Source organism: Diabrotica virgifera, chromosome 2 (assembly GCF_917563875.1).
Source record: "Diabrotica virgifera virgifera chromosome 2, PGI_DIABVI_V3a".
Classification (NCBI taxonomy): domain Eukaryota; kingdom Metazoa; phylum Arthropoda; class Insecta; order Coleoptera; family Chrysomelidae; genus Diabrotica; species Diabrotica virgifera.
The window spans coordinates 43,320,798-43,339,481 of NC_065444.1; the positions used below are offsets into that span (position 1 = coordinate 43,320,798).

General features: G+C 33.0%; 2 protein-coding genes across 3 annotated transcripts in view; both read left to right on the top strand.

Moving 5' to 3' along the window:
- The window catches only part of LOC114336035 (peripheral plasma membrane protein CASK), a 610,838-nt gene that overhangs the window by 161,151 nt on the left and 431,003 nt on the right, over positions 1 to 18,684 (top strand). The window lies entirely within an intron of this gene.
- Positions 2,918 to 6,562, top strand: LOC126880708 (uncharacterized). The gene has a single exon (XM_050644749.1). It carries the CDS (start codon positions 2,918 to 2,920, stop codon positions 6,560 to 6,562), a length of 3,645 nt encoding a protein of 1,214 aa, XP_050500706.1.

Below are 18,684 nucleotides of genomic sequence, written 5' to 3' on the forward strand. Positions count from 1 at the left end.
TTTCTTTATGTGATGTATAAGTTTAGCTGCATATCCTCTTCTCCGATGGTTAGGTAGTGTATATATGTAATCTAATACTCTTGGTACATCGTGTTGTCCGAGGGGGTCAAAATCACGTTTTGATAACAGAACAAACGAAGCTGGTTCTCCGCAGACATATAAGATGTAGCAGGTAACTTTTATGTTTGTCACCCACTGATCGATAATTACATCATCCAAATTTAACTCTTTAATTTTTCTGACTGCGTTCGGACCTCTAAACAACTCAATATTTTCCATCTTACTTCGTTGAATGATTGACTGATACTGATTTTACTTTATTCATTCTATCACAGACCGTCTATACATTTCACAGGAGTGGAAGAGTATCTCAGTATTCTAAACCGTAGGCGTATATATATCATACAAATTGAAGATCAATTAACATATTACGTAGAAGCATCTTCCTCTGTGTGCCGTGCTTGTTTTCGTTGGCTATCGTATTATCCAGCTGGTGAAATATTTCTCGGTCGGTAGCTGTATGAAACAATTCCTCAACCTTTCGACCTGTCCATAGTCTAATATTACACAGCCAGGACAATTGTTTTCTTCCAACCCAACGTTTTTCTTCGATTTTACCGTGAATGATCACCTGGAGTAAGCGATATTAATTATACATATAACCGACGTATTAAACCGAATGTTATACTATTAAACTATTTTAGGTAACATGTTTTAACATGTGGTCGTAGGTTATTTCCTATATAAAACTATCATTATTTATAAAAGACATTTATTGATGTAAATCAAACAATATTTTATCTCTATAGTAATATACAAACTCTGCTAAAGCAGTACTTAACATACTAAAATTGCAAGAAATTATAATTTGCACTAACTCCAACAAATCTACAGAAGAGGAACATGGTGTTGTTTTTGTTACATTCACAATTTTATAGTAGTAAGCATCAAAATTAAGTTCACTTAAAAGTCTCACTCTTTGCAGGATAATACTTTTGTGAATAGACATAAGTTCTTTAACTTGGTCTTGAACCAACTCAATGTACACACCATATTTTATAAGGGAAATAAACTTTGTATTTTCACGTTCAAATTGGCAAATTGTGGTAAACTGTTCACACTGGTATTCTATTGGATCATTTTCTTCGTATTTTCTGGGATTCAGTGGTTCTTGGAAAAATATATTGACAATTTTGTTTTGAACAATATCCATAAGTTCAACCCATTCACATGAATCAAATGATATTTTATCTAGTTTTCCAAATGATTTATCAGATATGTGGTATCAGATATATAACTGGCATAAACGACCGTGCAGGACTTAAACCAGTACCTACTTCTATGTATGCCATATTGCATTTTGTATAAAGTAAATAATAACGTTCTGAACTGCCCCATGCTTCATATTTTCTCAGTACTGGATCGACTTCAGCGTCGTACACTTTATCTGATTCGCTTTCTACCATATTACTATACATGATGATTTTGCTTACGTGTACAACAACATCAACGACGAATGTACATTAAGAACTGGTTCGTTCGACATCAAATGTCATATAATATAGTATATTACTCTAATTTAGGATTTTTCTTAATCGTATTTTATTGGTTGCAAACCATCACATAACATATCCCTGGCTAGACGTAGGCGAAGAAGGACATCTATCATTTAAAATGAAAGAAAATGACGTGAAACAAAACATTACAGGTGAATCGAAGAAGCATTGACATGTGGTAGATGATTTGACACAGAAGACGATTGAAGTGACAGAAGGAAAGAGGAAGAACGATGATACATCATAGTGTCTTTTAACGCAACGTCATGTCTATTTTTTATTTGACTACAGCCTATATATTGCAAGAAGTGATAGACGGAGAGAGGAAGACTGTCATAGTGTCATTTTCTCTGACGGCTGCTATCTGAACTACTGTTTTGCATTCCATGCATTTTGTATTTTCACTACTGAACTCTTTGCATTCCTAGAGTTATGTTTTCTCACACATATTTTATATATTATACATTGTACATTACACTTTCCTATCTATGCGGCGCTGTGTTATGTGGTACATTGTTCTAAATTAATTTATGGTCGTAGATAAAATGTAGTAACTGTATTTTTTTATTTCAACAATACTGCTTATTACATTACGTTAAATGCCTTTTCTATGTTGATATATACAGCATATCAACATATCAAATAGTTATTTGTGGTTTGCCAAGTTGTTAAACATTTTTCTAGTTGATGAATGATGCTTGTGGATATTATTTAGAATTATCGAGTGTGTTAGTGATGAAAGTGGTGGGGTAATCAAGATGTTTGAAATGTCGTCATCTAAAATTTGCTATTTATACTTATTGTACGTGAAGGGAAAAATGTAACAAAGTTCGACAAATATGTTAAATTCAGCACTTTTACATTGTTTCTTATGAGAAAACAAGCACAAATCTACACTTTGCAGGGGCTTTTTGGGCATAACATAATACCATTCAGTTTTCCGTACGACCAATGTGTGCCTTATACACTGCTAAGGTATTTTATTTATTCTGTTTCAGATATTCCTAGCGTTTAGACGTGTGTACTGGTGAGGTTAAATTTCGATTTTTAATAATTTTTAAATTTTTTGAATTTTGAAAATTTTTAATATCTTTGAAAATTTTTGAATTTCTTATTCAGATTTTTTGAAAATCTTAATTTTATAAATATTTTCGAGTTTTAGTTCTAAATTGTTAATTTTTTGAAAATAATTTTTTAATTTTAATAATTTCAAAATGACAATTATTGCAATGATTAAATTTATAACATCCATCTTAGGCTTAATCAGAAATAATTATCAGGAAGATAATGTTAAGAAAGGGCTGATTGAATGTAATAAGGCATCTAAAAAAATAAGAGATTCGCTGAGATATGCTAAGACGATGGGAGAGAAGCAGCACCTCGAAGCCCAGATGAGGCACGTGAAAACGTTGAGAAAGCAACTGAAGGCCGAACAAAAGAAGGGAGCGGGACTGATTCCTACAAAGGAGACTGCAAAGCATAGGGTACATTGGGATGACTCTTTATCAGCATTCAACTCAAGAATTCGGACTGGAGTCATCTCAAACCTAAAACACAAGGATCCTGGCAGCTTTCTAAGCGATTGTAAGGCCATATTTAAACGGAGAATCCAAAATGCCCTAAAAAATGACGCTGCAGTGAAAGTTAACACGACATTCGGAGGAGAGTTTGAAATCGTTCAGGGAGAAAAAGTGCTTAACGATACAAAATATTTTACTACTTCAAACTCAGCCATATATCGAGACACAAATCTTGATGAATGGTTTGAAGAGAAAGTAATGGAACCTATCACAGCAAAATTGGAGGAATTCCAAGAGCGTGATAGTGGCTGGGCACTAAAAGCTGTTGTTAACCTGGGGGTCAACATCAACAAGTTTACCCCACAGCTCGGATCCTCATTCGTTGAACTTCCTCCACAGATTATGAGAAAAGAAGCATGCGTAAATGTCAAAAATGATGATGAGGCATGCTTTGCATGGGCTGTAGTTAGTGCTTTGTATCCTGCTAACAGAGATGCTCAAAGAGTATCCAAATATCCACACTATTCAAAAGTATTGAATTTAAAAAGCATTCAGTTTCCAATGACTATAAAACAAATTCCTAACTTTGAAAAGAAAAACAATATTTCGATAAACGTATATTACCTAAAAAAAAATAAACATTTTAAGATCCTCCCAACGTACCTTACAAAAAGTAGACAAACTAAACATGTAAACCTGCTTATAATCCAAGATAAATATGACGATGCAGAAGGCCCCATTAGTTACCACTATGTGTGGATTAAAAATTTATCACGCCTCCTCTCTAAACAGTTAAGTAAAGAAGAGCATAAAAAATATTTCTGTGACCGTTGCCTGCATTACTTCCGCTCACAAGAAACATTAGATAAACATACAATAGACTGCTTAAAACAAAATGAGACTGGTATCAATATGCCTGATAAGAGAAACAGCATAGTAAAGTTTAAAAATTTTAAAAATAAAGTAAATGTCCCATTCATGGTATATGCGGATTTGGAGAGCGTTCTAAAACCTACCGATGATCCGAAAAAACCTCAAAAGCATATACCTGCTGCCGTTGGGTATTACTTTAAATGTTCCTATGATGATTCTATGTCATTTTATCGCTCCTATCGTGGTTCAAATTGCATGGAATGGTTTGCTGATGAAATGAATCAGCTTGCAGCGGATGCCTCCACCGTATTTCTTTGTCCATATCCGATCCATATGTCTACAGATGATGAGCGAATGTTTCAGGCTACTACTTACTGTCATATATGTGAGCAACGCTTTTCTATTAAAGATAAAAAAGTCCGAGACCATAATCACATGATTCCGGAAAACAATTATCGAGGGGCCGCTCACGAAGGGTGTAACATCAATTATCAAGACACCCACACCATTCCAGTGGTCTTCCATAATTTGAGCGGATATGACGCGCATTTTGTCGTTTCCAGCATTGCTACACGCATGAAAGGCTCCATTGATCTTCTTCCTATCACTAAGGAAAAATATATATCATTTACTAAACACATTGATGATGCTCAAATTAAATTTCGTTTCATCGATAGTTTTCGATTCATGGCTTCTTCTCTTGAGAAACTTTCTTCGTATTTGCCCAAATATCCAAATCTTCATGCTCAATTTTCATCTCTTCCCGAGGAGCAGTTCAATCTTCTTACTAAAAAGGGAATCATGCCATATGATTATATTGATTCATTCGATCGCTTCATTGAAACATGTCTACCGCCTATAGAGTCTTTTTATAATAACCTTGAGGATAAACCATGTCCTAGTCGACATTATCGTAGAGCCCAAGAAGTCTGGTCATCCTTCAATTGTTCCACTCTTGGCGATTATGTAGATCTCTACATGAAGACAGACATTCTTCTTCTAGCAGATGTCTTTGAACAATTTCGTTCTAGTTGCCTTAAAACTTATAATCTTGACCCTGCTCATTATTACACTTTACCTGGCTTCACGTGGGATGCTATGCTGAAACATACGAAGCAGGAACTTGAACTTTTAACTGATCAAGATATGCATTTGTTTGTCGAGCGCGGAATCCGCGGAGGACTTAGTCAAGTTTGCTCGAAACGTCGCGTTCATGCTAACAATAAGTATATACCCACTTACGATTTATCTAAACCCGATTCATACCTTATGTACTTCGACGTTAATAATCAATACGGCTGGGCGATGTCACAATATCTTCCATATGGTGGTTTCGAGTGGGTTGATGCTAACATCGATGTCTTGTCGGTTCCTGACGATGCTTCTGATGGGTACTTCCTCGAGGTTGATTTAGATTACCCCCACCATCTCCACAATCATCATAATGATATCCCGTTCTGTCCAGAATCTCTAAATCCGAAAACTATGAAACCACCTTCACGACTAAGAGAACTTACTAAATTAATGGCCACCTTAAACCCCAAAAGAAAATATATAATACACTATCGAGCTCTTAAGCAAGCATTAACTCATGGCTTAGTACTGAAGAGGATACATCGAGTTTTAAAATTCAAACAATCCCCTTGGCTGAAGTCGTACATAGAGCTTAATACTGAACTTCGAAAAAATGCTAAGAATGAGTTTGAAAAAAACCTTTTTAAGTTAATGAACAACGCTGTCTTCGGCAAGACCATGGAGAACGTGCGCAAGAGAGTATCCATTAAACTTGTGACAAACTGGGAGGGTCGGTATGGCGCAGAAGCACGAATTAGTGATCCATTGTTTAAAAATTTAACTATTTTCAATGAAAATTTAGTGGCAATCGAGATGAGAAAAGATGAAATTTGGCTAAATAAACCTATATTTGTTGGAATGAGCATCTTGGATTTGGCTAAAACCACGATATATGACTTTCAGTATGGTTATTTAGCCGATAGATTTGGAGAAAACTTCACGACTTGCTACACGGACACTGATTCAGTAATAGTAGAGATACGAGGAGAAGATCCATATGAGACGATGAAATATGACTGCCACAAGTATTTCGATACATCTGACTACGCTGCAGACAATCCATATAAGATTCCCCAGGTTAACAAAAAAATTCCAGGCTTGATGAAAGATGAGAATAATGGTCGCATTATGACTGACTACATAGGGTTGAGATCTAAATTGTATACAACAAAAGTTCTAATTACAGATAATGACATTACAAAGAAACGAAAAATGCTACATAATGATGAGTATGATGAGGATGAAATTGGGGCGATAATCAGAAATTTAGGCGTGACAAAGAAAGCCAAGGGGGTTAAAATGTGTGTGGTTCAAAATAAAATAACTTTTGATGATTACGTTAAATGTCTAGATTCATATCAATCTATGTCGATTCAGCAAAAATTAATAAGATCTATTAATCATGATGTATACTCCATGGTTCAAGATAAAATAGGCCTTAACTCAAACGACGACAAAAGGTGTAAAGTTCCAGACACCTACAATACATTAGCCTGGGGACATTACTCTATAAATGCTGCACCCATGGATGTTGAATAAATATGCTATACTTTATCAGTTCAAACGCTAGTGAATCTGGTGTATGTAAGATAGATTAGCTCGACTAAACATTAGGTATATAGTTTAGGAAAACGATTAATATCATTCCTTTTGTTGTATATTGATCTTGAGATATATGTCGATTAGATTTACACAAAGCAAGATTTCAATAAGCTTATTTTGACATTTATCCATGATGATTTTATTGACTTTATGATGGATGTTGATTGAATATTGTAATTTGTTTAAAACCTAATTCATTTATTACAACTAAAATATTGTTAAATATATCTGAATCAGACCTTTTTATTATAATCCTAATCTAACTCATTCATATCATGCATCATTTTTATATCATATGATAATTCTAACAGATCATAGTTTCCAATAACTTAGTCTAAATTAAGTATAATAACTAAGATTAGCACATTAAAAAAAGATGTTTAGTTATGACCACTAAAAAGATATCTGATATGGACCATTAGCAAATTAATGAACCGTTCTGGTTAATTCCAAAGCTGTTGCTCATGTAGCCTTCAAGTTAAGACAATCGATAACTTAATGGTCATCTTTACCCGATTTAGTTTTAGGTCTTCGATAGCCTGTAACAAAACAGGAGTCGGAGAAATCCCTAGTTTTAAGATTAGATAACCTAGAGTTATCGAATAAATTTACCCTCAATAATTCATTTTGAATATTACAGAACATAGTAACGAATGAATTAACACCAAAGTATCGATGTTTTAACATTCATAAGAATAAATAAAAGATGTTCATCAGATCAATAAAAAGATGTCTACTAAACCAAGTATGAGCTGATCTCAGTAAGTAAGTTAAATATATTGTTATCATTAATTATATAATCATATAATGTAAAGAATTCATTCATACTAACTGTTTGTCCTATACTAACATAACCTCTCCTGGTAGTCATGTAACCGTACCTTCACGTTGGTGACTGCTGTTAAGAACATATTTTTGTTGTTTCAACAAATTTATGTTCGAACCGAATTGGTTACGTTCCTTTCATTGCATGCTTACATAATGACTGTAAAAGAATTCATACTAATTGTTTATCCTATACTAACATCACTTCTTCTGGTAGTCGTATAAGCGTACCTTCACGTCTGTGACTACTGTTAAGAACATATTTTTGTTGTTTTATTAATAAATTTATGTTCGAACCAAATTGGTTATGTTCCTTCCATGGCATTCTTTTAATAATTTTTATAGATCGCTTTACATAAATTCCATCGCTTAGATACTAACATTACTTTATTAACGTTTACACATATTAATTACATTTAACTGACCTGCTAACATTTTTTGCGACAGTCTATGTAGCTATACACTCTAAATTAATTTATGGCCATAGATAAAATATTGTGTATGTATTTTTTATTTTAACAATACTGCTTATTACACTATGATAAATGCCTTTTCTATATCATCATATACATCATATCAGCATATCAAACAGTTGTTTGTGTTATGCTAAATTGTTAAACGATTTTTTCTAATACAATATATTTCCGTTTCTTGTCAGAGACCTGAAGTACAATACCAACCTAAAAAGCATAATAATACCCCCAATTGTCGTAGATAAAATATAGTATACAACTCACAACTATGAAATTTTCGTTTTACTTTGGCTTGAATACATCGTAACTAAATCCCCTGCGTCCCCCAATCCATCATATTTTGCTACCAAATAAGGTCGCGTCCCACGCTACAGCTCCCTGCTACCCCCACGTCACTTCTTGTACATCCAGAGGCTACGGCTCCAGCCGCCTCTGACGTCACTTCTTCACACTTCTTGTACTTACCAGAGGCTACTTCTACAGCCCCAACGCCACCTCGCCATCTTTGCTACCCTCCCAGAGGCTACTTTGCTACCCCACGTCAGTTGTTCACACTTCTTGTACACCCAGAGGCTACTTCTACGGCTCGAACCCCCTCTGACGTCACTTCTTCACACATAATACTGCTTACTACACTATGTTAAATGCCTTTTATATATCAACAGATACATCATATCGGCATATCAAACAGTTGTTTGTGTTATGCTAAATTGTTAAACGATTTTTTCTAATACAATATGTATTTCCATTTTTACTAGAGACCTGAAGTACAATACCAACCTAAAAACCCGAATTGCCGCAGATAAAATATAGTATGTAACTCACAATATCATCTGGATTCAGTAATTTTCATAAAAAAATGATACGCATATTGAGCAGCTCACTATATCTGTTATTGTTGTCTGAAGGTTATCGAAGAGGTCTTTGACCATATTAAATTTTCCGTGTGTATGTAAAGAGCAGATGAGGGCTATGTTGAGTTAGCTGGTTTGGCCATGCTCTAAGGATGGTTCAGGTTCATTTTGAAGAATGTGTGTGTTTAAAACGTGTATATGTAAACGAATGTTGGTTTTGATAAAATACCGTTGCTTTGTATTTTGATAAATTCATGAAAGAGGGATGGTTTGGACATATCAAAAGAATCGTGAACACCGATTTCGCAAACAAATAGAAGAATCCCTGTGACAGCCTAAAAGAAGGTTTGGCTTTCTGACTTCTCCCTGTATATTATAAAAAGCGACAGATGGAAGGCGTCCATCTTGGCGGGCTCTGGTACGTCTGAGATGGACTTTGATTCCAACTCATACGTCACGATCTGACGAGCAGTCGCGCCTCCACCACAAAAAGCGTCAAAAATGACCAGAATGGACCTTAAAATTTCTTATGGAGATTTACATGTAAAAAAGCGTCAAATTGCGCCCGTACCGGTGCTGTCCCTTTACTCGTATTGTAGAATGACAATGATGCATTTACATTCTGGTGGATAATAGGTTTAGATATACTTCCCATTTTTCCTTATAATACATTAGTCATCATTTTTTTGCACCATACCTCGTTTAGTTTGAACGTAAACGACATTTAACAGTGGCCGTTTTAAAGGTATATACCTCAATCAACGGTTGAATACACCGATTTGAGCATGCACCTACCATATCTCTTTTTGTATTAAAACTAAAGGATTTATGAAGAAACCAATCTCTTTGTTTTTTCATAAGGTACAAAACTGTTTTATATATAGTTTTTTAGTTAGATGCAAAGTTTTTAAGGTATTCACAACAAACCCTTCGAAAACCACATTTTTCAATGAAAATAGCAAATTTTCAACCACAAATAACTCAGAAAGCATTGAGCTTTCAAAAAAAAATTATAGAACAATTTTTGCTTAGAATTAGGTTCTTCATGCCTGGTTGCACCAATAGATCTTAAGCTCCAGCTTAGCTAAGCTCTGCTTATAAATAGGACCACCGAAAGTATCACTTACGTTGCACCATAATTTCGGATTCTTACCTTGTTATCAAGTATATGTATTATGATATTCCTATGATGTTTTATTGTAATTATATTACATTAATTCTTATGATATTCTCGACTTAAGCCTATGATCTGTTGGTGCAACCAGGCTTTAGCCACTTCCGTGATAAATTTGAGCAAAAAATTTTCCACCCCGAAAACTGGTGGGAACCACGCCCAAGCTAAAAGCACCATAGGATATATGGTATTCTTTGTTTCATGAGCGATTCCCTACTTAATGTGAAAATATCCAGTAAATTTGTGGAGTAGGATGGAATTCGTAGCCAAATACCACTGGCTACACTAATATACCAATAGACTGGCTATTGTCAACATTTGTAATGATACCGAAAAAAAATAAACGCTAAACATGTAACGATATTCGCGTATTTCTTGTTTGGTGGCATTATAATATCTTAGATATAAAGACGAGAAATTTGACCTCGGACTTCCGTTTTTAAAGTTACGACCAAAAGTACAGTTTTAAAATCACCGAAATATTATAAGCGATATATTATTCGAAGTTTCTTAGCAAGATGAGAACAAATGTATAATTTTGGTTTTTGTGTCATTTCCGGTTAAAAAGTTCTAACCGGAAATGCCACATTATAGGTACTCGTAGAAATAGTACATGTGACATATCAGTCGAAGCGTATAGGAAAGTCGAGCTTGAATCTTTAGTTCCAGTTTTGAAGTCATTTCCCTTTAAACAATTATGACCGAAAGTTTAGTAAAAATGACTGAAAATTATTGGTGAAATCGTATATCAATCGACGCAAAGTTAAACATGATCAAGAGTTCAAATATCAACTTCCGGTTTTACGTTCGGTAATTTTGGGTGAAAACCTAGGACTTACGACGTTCAATTACTTGTATTATATAGTATTAGGTTTGTAGCTTTTTTAAATTTTATGCCAAATTGACTAACAAGTGGGTTATGGTCGGACTTAATCGAGAGTTATCAAGTAACTCTATGAGAATACGGTAACGTTATAAATAACATGTAGAGTATACAGTAAAATAGCGTTACCGTATTCTCCTAGGGTTACTTAATAACTCTCTAATATCTGCACCAGGGTAGGCTTTTACTGGTGTTATTTAATTTTTTAACATTTTGTTTATAAGAATACAGTCAATCTGATTTCTTATGTGGTTAATCCCAATACAAAGCATCTTTTACTTCGTATGATTTGTCTGTTTTGACGACGCCATGCTTATGTTGACCTTCTGTATTTCCGGAATCATATTTGGTATTCGTTTATTTGATATTTTCCGGCATCATAATCATTGCATTTCACTGATTACATCGATATTCAGAGTCTCCATTTTATGTACGTACGGCATTAAAATTTTTTCCTGCTTTGTACATGGTCTTCCATGTGCATATTTTAATAAAATCTTTGGAATTTCTGAACGCGTCCTTTCTTTTTACTTGGGGGGTTTCACTTGCTAACTCCAACTTGCTTAACTCGATATCTTATAGACTTTTATACTTTCTGTGACTCATAAAAGCAACTTTAGCTAGAAGTCTCTATCGGATACATACTAATAATCATGTCATGTTTAATCCTAAAAGACAAACTTTCTCGTTAGTAACTATGTTACAACATCAAAACAGTATTTACTCAAATATGCTCTCAATATAATACTGCGATACATAAGTTAGGGATATAGAAAATTATGCTCATTTTCATAGTTGATTTTTTTGTGAGAAGATTAACGGATTTCGCGTATTTCTTTATTATTTGAGATTTTTTTTTAGTATCCACACAGTTTAGCAAAGGTTTACTCAAACTTTTTTTGTACTTATACCGGGCGTAAGAAAAGAAATGTTTTTCTTATGTTAAGTTTTAGACACCCAGTAGGGAGAAACAGGTTCAAATGTGGTTCAAATACTTTGATATTATGATGTAGTCTCATATTTCGTGAATATTTAATTTTTTTAATTTCTCTGATATTTTTAATAGCGAATAAATTAGACAGTTTTACTCTTTAATATGTGTTTTAACTGACGACATGCGACTCGTGAGAAGGCCATGTCTTATCATACCAATAAGATGAAATTATTTCCTATATGTAGTGCGAAAAGAACAGAGTGTTCAATGAAAAAAAAATATGTGTAATGTACCTTTCACTATTTAATAAGACTCCATGTAAACACCAAATCCGTTCTTACTCTCAAGGAAATTCTACCTCAAAACATCACAGAGCCTCAATTAAACAATCTCGTCTCTCTAATGTTACGCTGCGCATACCGCTTACCTGGTCGACCAATCGATAGGAACTGTTTACGTTATGTGCCTTTCTGTTTTTAAAGTTTGGTTAACTGTAATTTTTTTATTGTTAATTTAGTTTTGATTCAGTTAAAATACATGTTAGAGAAAACCACATATTTTCTTTTTCTCTAAATAAATGAGGGACATTCAAAAAACAAAATTTTCACAAAGCATAAAGCGGCCAAAAAATTGCGTTATTGTTGTTGCGACGAGCAGGTCTGTTCGAACAAAAATGACGCAAAACGTAAGTGTGGGGTTTGAAAACTTTCGTTCTTGCACGCTTGCAAAAATGATGCAATAAATATTTTTGTTCAGACACATTTGTTCAACAGATTTGCTTGTCGAACAAAACTGTCGAGCAAGAACGCAATTTATGGGCCGCTTAATAGTCCAGGGCTCATCTGTTTTGAGATGGACGTTGAGAGGTGACTCAAATTTTTTTGCAGAAATTGCTTGAAAATAACTCAAATAATAATATGTGAGTTATCCTCCCACTCAAAATGGTCCGGAACATTGTTTAAATAATCAAAATGTCAAAATATGAAGGAAAAAGTCGATTTTTTTATTGGTTTTTTGATTATAACTTTAAAACTGTTCATTTTTGAGAAAAGTTTTACCAACATAAAAGTTGCGTAATTAAATTTCCTACAATATAGAATTGGTTAAAAATTTAAAAACTAGTCACCCTGGTTGCAAAATAGCAATAATTGCAAAAAAAAACCATACCAAAACAAGTATTCGCATTTTACGATTTTCAACCATTTATGCTACACTTAGGACCTTCATATTTTACCCAGAAAAACTTTATGATATCGTAAAACAACACTGTAAATTTCATTAAGATCGGTTTTATAGATTTTGCAAAATAAATTTTGCAATCCAGCTTTCGCAAAAAAAATTCATTTTTTAAAAATGTTGCAGGACTGAAAATACAGCAGATAGCAAGTTGAATTTTTTTTTGCTTATAGAAGTGTACTGTACCTTTCATTTGCAATTTGCAAAATTAAAATCGAATGATTACCACGGCGTCAGGAAATTTTTTAAATAAACATTAATTTTTGGTGCTACGCGCAGGATAGTGGTGTTCGATTCACATGAAATTGATTTCCACCAAAATTTCTTCTAATCTTTATCTAATATATTATTTTCTTACTCTATATTTTGTTGTATTTTAATATTTTAATTCCACAAAAATCAAACTAATTTTATTATTGTTTGCGAAATATTGTTTAAACAATTGCATATATTTAAAAATAATAAACTTTTATTCTCTAAGTTAAAATATACGAACAAAGAAAGTTTTTGCTAATAAAAGTGTTATTTCAAAGGATAGAGTATGCGTTTTTATTTTGCAATAAACAAATTTATTTATTTACATCGAAATGTAATAAAAATTAAAATGTATCAATCATTATCAAAGGTCATTGGAATGACCAATCAGTGCAAACTATCCGCTGTCCTGCGCGTAGCACCAATAATTCATGTTTATTTAAAAAAATTCCTGACGCCGTGGCAGTTAATCGATTTTAATTTTGCAAATTGCAAATAAAAGGTACAGTACACTTCTATAAGCAAAAAAAATTCAACTTGTTATCTGCCATATTTTCAGTCCTGTAATATTTTGAAGAAACGAATTTTTTTTGCGAAGGCTGGATTGCAAAATTTATTTTGCAAAATTTATTGAACCGATCTTAATGAAATTTACAGTATTGTTTTAGTGTATCATAAAGTTTTTCTGAGTGAAATATGAAGGTCCTAAGTGTAGCATAAATGGTTGAAAAAACGTAAAATGCGAATACTTGTTTTTGTATAGTTTTTTTTCGCAATTATTACTATTTTGCAGCAAGGGTGACTATTTTTTAAATTTATAACCAATTCTATATTGTAGTAAATTTAATTATGCAACTTTTATCTCAGTACAACTTTTCTCGGAAATGAATACTTTTAAAGTTATAATCAAAAAACGAAGAAAAAAATCGAATTTTTCCTTCATTTTTTGACATTTTGATTATTTAAACAATGTTCCGGACCTTTTTGAGAGGGAGGATAACTCAAATATTATTATTTGAATTATTTTCAAGCAATTTCTGCAAAAAAATTTGAGTCACCTCTCAACGTCCAAATGTACTAATATTTTTACAGATCTGCCCTGGTCTATAAGGCTAGAATACGAGTCCGATGTATACTCACATTTTTGTACGTCGTTCTCCCTACAAAGTGTGTTAAACTTAATACAAGAAAAACATTTCTTTTCTTCCACCCGGTACAAGTACAAAAAAGAAGTTTGGGTAAATCTTTGCACAACTGGTAAATACTAAAGAAAAATCTAAAATAATGATAAAAAAATAACAGAATCCGTTAATCTGACTACGAAAAAAACAACTATGAAAATGAGCATAATTTTCTATATCCCATTATTTATGCCTCGCAGTAAAATATATCTAGGTACATAAAATTTTATTTCATGTCTTCTATTTCGCAATAAGAAGCTATAAATTTTAAACCATAAAGTGAGCCGTTTTTGCAGTAACTACTCAGATACAGTACACAACAATCCATACTGCAATAAGGAAATAATACGGTTCATTTATATCTCTTATTATGACAGTGTGAACGACGTAACCTAGAAAAGTAGATGTTGGCTTCCCTCCAATGATATATTTCCTGGTTTGGACATAAGAAAAATATATGGCGTGGTTTATATATGCCCCATTTATGTGTTTAAAGCTTCGTATCGGATTTGTTTTTTCCTTAAATAGTGCCACATGCCAGATCAATAATTCTGAAATATTTCTAGCTTACATAGTCCAGAAAGCCACTGCGCATCCGCTAGGAAAAATATTCTAATTCGGATTTTTTGCACAATCTTACTGAAAAAGGACCCCTTTTAACAAATTTGCATGTTGCCAGGACCAAAAGGTGGTCAAAAATTTTTTAAACGTTTTTTTTTGTTTTTTTCCTAAAATTATTTTTTTTGCATGGAACAATTTTTTTTTAGTTTTTTGGATCATTACAAACAGAAAAAGTCTTTAGTGACTTTTCTCTAAAGTTGATAGTTTTTGACATATAAGCGATTAAAAATTGAAAAATTGCGAAATCGGCCATTTTTAACCCTCAAAAACTATGTGAAAAACTGAAAATATGAATGTTGCCGAGGTAGGTAGATATTCATTAAACATCGATTGACGAAATCCCGAAGAGTTTTTTGCAATACAATATCAAAAACCCCTTTGTTTTTTAATTGCCAATCAAGCGTGCGCGACATTATTTTCCACCGTTACATGTGTATGCAGTATGGTACAAATGAAAGGAATAAATTCGTTATTTCGTAAACCGATGACTTTAGGGAAAAATCCCAAAACAGGTCGGTTTTCATTTTTAAGTTATGATATTGTGGCATATATAGTATACTAGTGACGTCATCCATCTGGGCGTGATGACGTAATCGATGATTTTTTTAAATGAGAATACGGGTCGTGTGCTGGCTCATTTGAAAGGTTCTTCAATTCTCTATTCAGTAATATAAACATGTACATAATTATTTATACAGGGTGTCCAAAAAATTTTTATTAAATTAAATCATGTGGCAAATTGACAAAAAAAATTAAATTATTGAACACCCTGTACAAATAGTTATCTAAATGTTTATATTACTGAATAGAGAATTGAAGAACCTTTCAAATGAGCTAGCACACGACCCATAGTCTTATTTAAAAAAATCATCGATTACGTCATCACGCCCAGATGGATGACGTCACTAGTATACCATATATGTCACAATATCATAACTTAAAAATAAAAATCGACCTGTTTCGGGATTTTTCCTTAAAGTCGCCGGTTTACGAAATAACGAATTTATTCCTTTCATCTGCACCATACTGTCGGTGGAAAATAGTGTCGCGCACGCTTGATTGGCAATTAAAAAACAAAGGGGTTTTTGATATTTTATTGCAAAAAACTCTTCGGGATTTCATCAATCGATGTTTAAAGGATATCTACCCACCTTGGCAACATTCAAATTTTCAGTGTTTCACATAGTTTTTGAAGGTTAAAAATGGCCGATTTCGCAATTTTTCAATTTTTAATCGCTTATATGTCAAGAACTATCAACTTTAGAGAAAAGTCACTAAACACCTTTTCTGTTTGGAATGATCCAAAAAACCTAAAAAAAATGTGTTCCATGCAAAAAAAATAATTTTAGGGAAAAAACAAAAAAAAAGTTTAAAAAATTTTTGACCAACTTTTGGTCCTGGCAACATGCAAATTTGTTAAAAGGGGTCCTTTTTGAGTAAGATTGTGCAAAAAATCCGCATTAGAATATTTTTCCTAGCGGATGCGCAGTGGCTTTCTGGACTAATACCAAAACCTCATTATAAATAAAAAAACAAATAATACCAATTGTCACTGCTTTTTAAACTTTTTTAGAAACATTGAAGTATTATTACAAGCTTGACCTTGTGTCTGTAAATAGTATGTCAAATTTTAAGCTATGATATAGTTCGCAGAATGCTTCCAATTGGCGTTGACCGTTTATTTTTCCAAATAAAGTTTATTTTTCATGGCTATTTATCTCTATTACACTATAAAATTACGGCATATAGTCTACTGTTCCATGAACCTTCTCCAACTCGCGGTTTAGCTAATACATTAGCTTGCATAGATATTATACCACTCACCACATTCATTGCTGTGTATTAGGTTAAATCCTAGTAGTTTTTCTAGGCCTAGAGCTATTTAAAGTTGTCTCTAGAAAATCAAAATTCCTATAGACTGTACCATTGATTAATAAACACAAGGGTAAGTTTATAATCAATGACTGTACCGAGAGTCGAGTCTCACTAGTCTAGTTGTTGTCAAGTGTAAAACTGTTTATAAGAATTATTAACAACGTGTTGACTTACAAAATGAATACTTCCCATTGGATAAAACAAGCTGGCTTTCGTAAAGATATAGTACATCAGACTATCTGCTGACAATGAGAACGTTGATAGAGGCAAATGAAATACCACCTACTTGTTTGGGCTTTGCAAGGTTCACTTTCTCGTTTCTATTTTTTTAAGAACATATTCGTTATGTATAGATACTAACAATTTTTTTCTTTGCAGATTTCTTTTTTCCATTGCTTCGTACACTTAATCACTAAAAGATCTTCGGGGTCTACCTCTCCTCCTTATTCCTATAGGACTCCACTCTCTTGTTTTGTTTATCCAACAACGATTTTGTTCTACTCTTCTGACATGTCCGTACCAGGTTAATCTCTTCTGTTTTATGTAGTCTATTATATCTGAGTTCATTCCCATTCTTTTCTTTACGTTTATGTTAGTTATTCTATTTCTTCTTGTTACTCTGCAACTTCTCCTTAGAAATTTTATCTCTTTTGCTCCTATTTTGTTTTTGGTTTTCTTATTTATGTCGAATTTTCACACCCATAAGTGAGAATAGGTTTTGCCACGGTGTCATATATTATTCTTTTGTTTTTATATTGATGTTCTTTTCCCACAGTACCAGGATCAATTTTTGTATGTCTTGTCTGTCCTAGGGGGTCGTGTTTAGTGTCATTCGATAGATTTTTGAAAAATATTCGATGTCCATTTTGCGAAATATTCGACCGTTTCGCTATTTTTGGGACACCCTGTATATACAGTCATGTATTACCTTTAAAAAATTTTTCAATAAATGGCTTAACAAACTGATGGTTCTATAATAAGTATAAGTTTGTGCTGTTGTCTTCTTAGATAGAGCTATGAGCAATGAATTTTACTAACCATTAGGATCATGAAGGTTATAGCCCAATCAAAACTTTACACAAACTTTACGAAAACCTCCAAAAAAAATAAAGGAAGGATGAAAATTTGGTAATAGGTAGTTGAAATTGTCTATTGTTATATAAGAAAAAGTTTACCATTCTACAAAATTTAAAAAAAAATGGAGGAGTATACCCCCTTCTCGTGGGTGAAAATATACATTTAAAATAAGTCGGGAATTGGATAAAATGACTAATTCTAATTAACTTTTGTTCTATAGAGTTTTTTCACTAATTCAGGACTTTTCGAGATATTTGCGAGTGAATATATTCATTTTTAACAAAATAAAAACATGCTTTTGGACGGTTTTTCGCAAATAACTCAAAAAGTAAGTATTTTATCGAGAAAAATATTCTTAACGAAAATATAGCTTATAAAAAATTGAAATAAATGGTGTATACATGAAATCTGTTGACCCAGTAGAAGCAGAGTTGTAGCTAATGAGAAGTAGGTTCTTCTTTGTCAAATAACCAAAAAACGGGGCACTTTTCAAAGAAAAAACAGTACAACTTTTTTAAAGTGTTTAAAAAAAGGTTTATTTTTGTTTCTAAAGAAAAACTTCTAACATTAAAAGTAAGTGAGTTACGCTCAAAATATTGTTGATCGCTTTTATTTTTTGGTAAAAAAATCGCGAAAATCTCAAATAAAATTAATCGTTACCGCCGCACAAG

Coding starts and splice junctions, on each gene's coding strand:
- LOC126880708 (XM_050644749.1), top strand. CDS start 2,918: ATGGGAGAGAAGCAGCACCTCGAAGCCCAGATGAGGCACGTGAAAACG.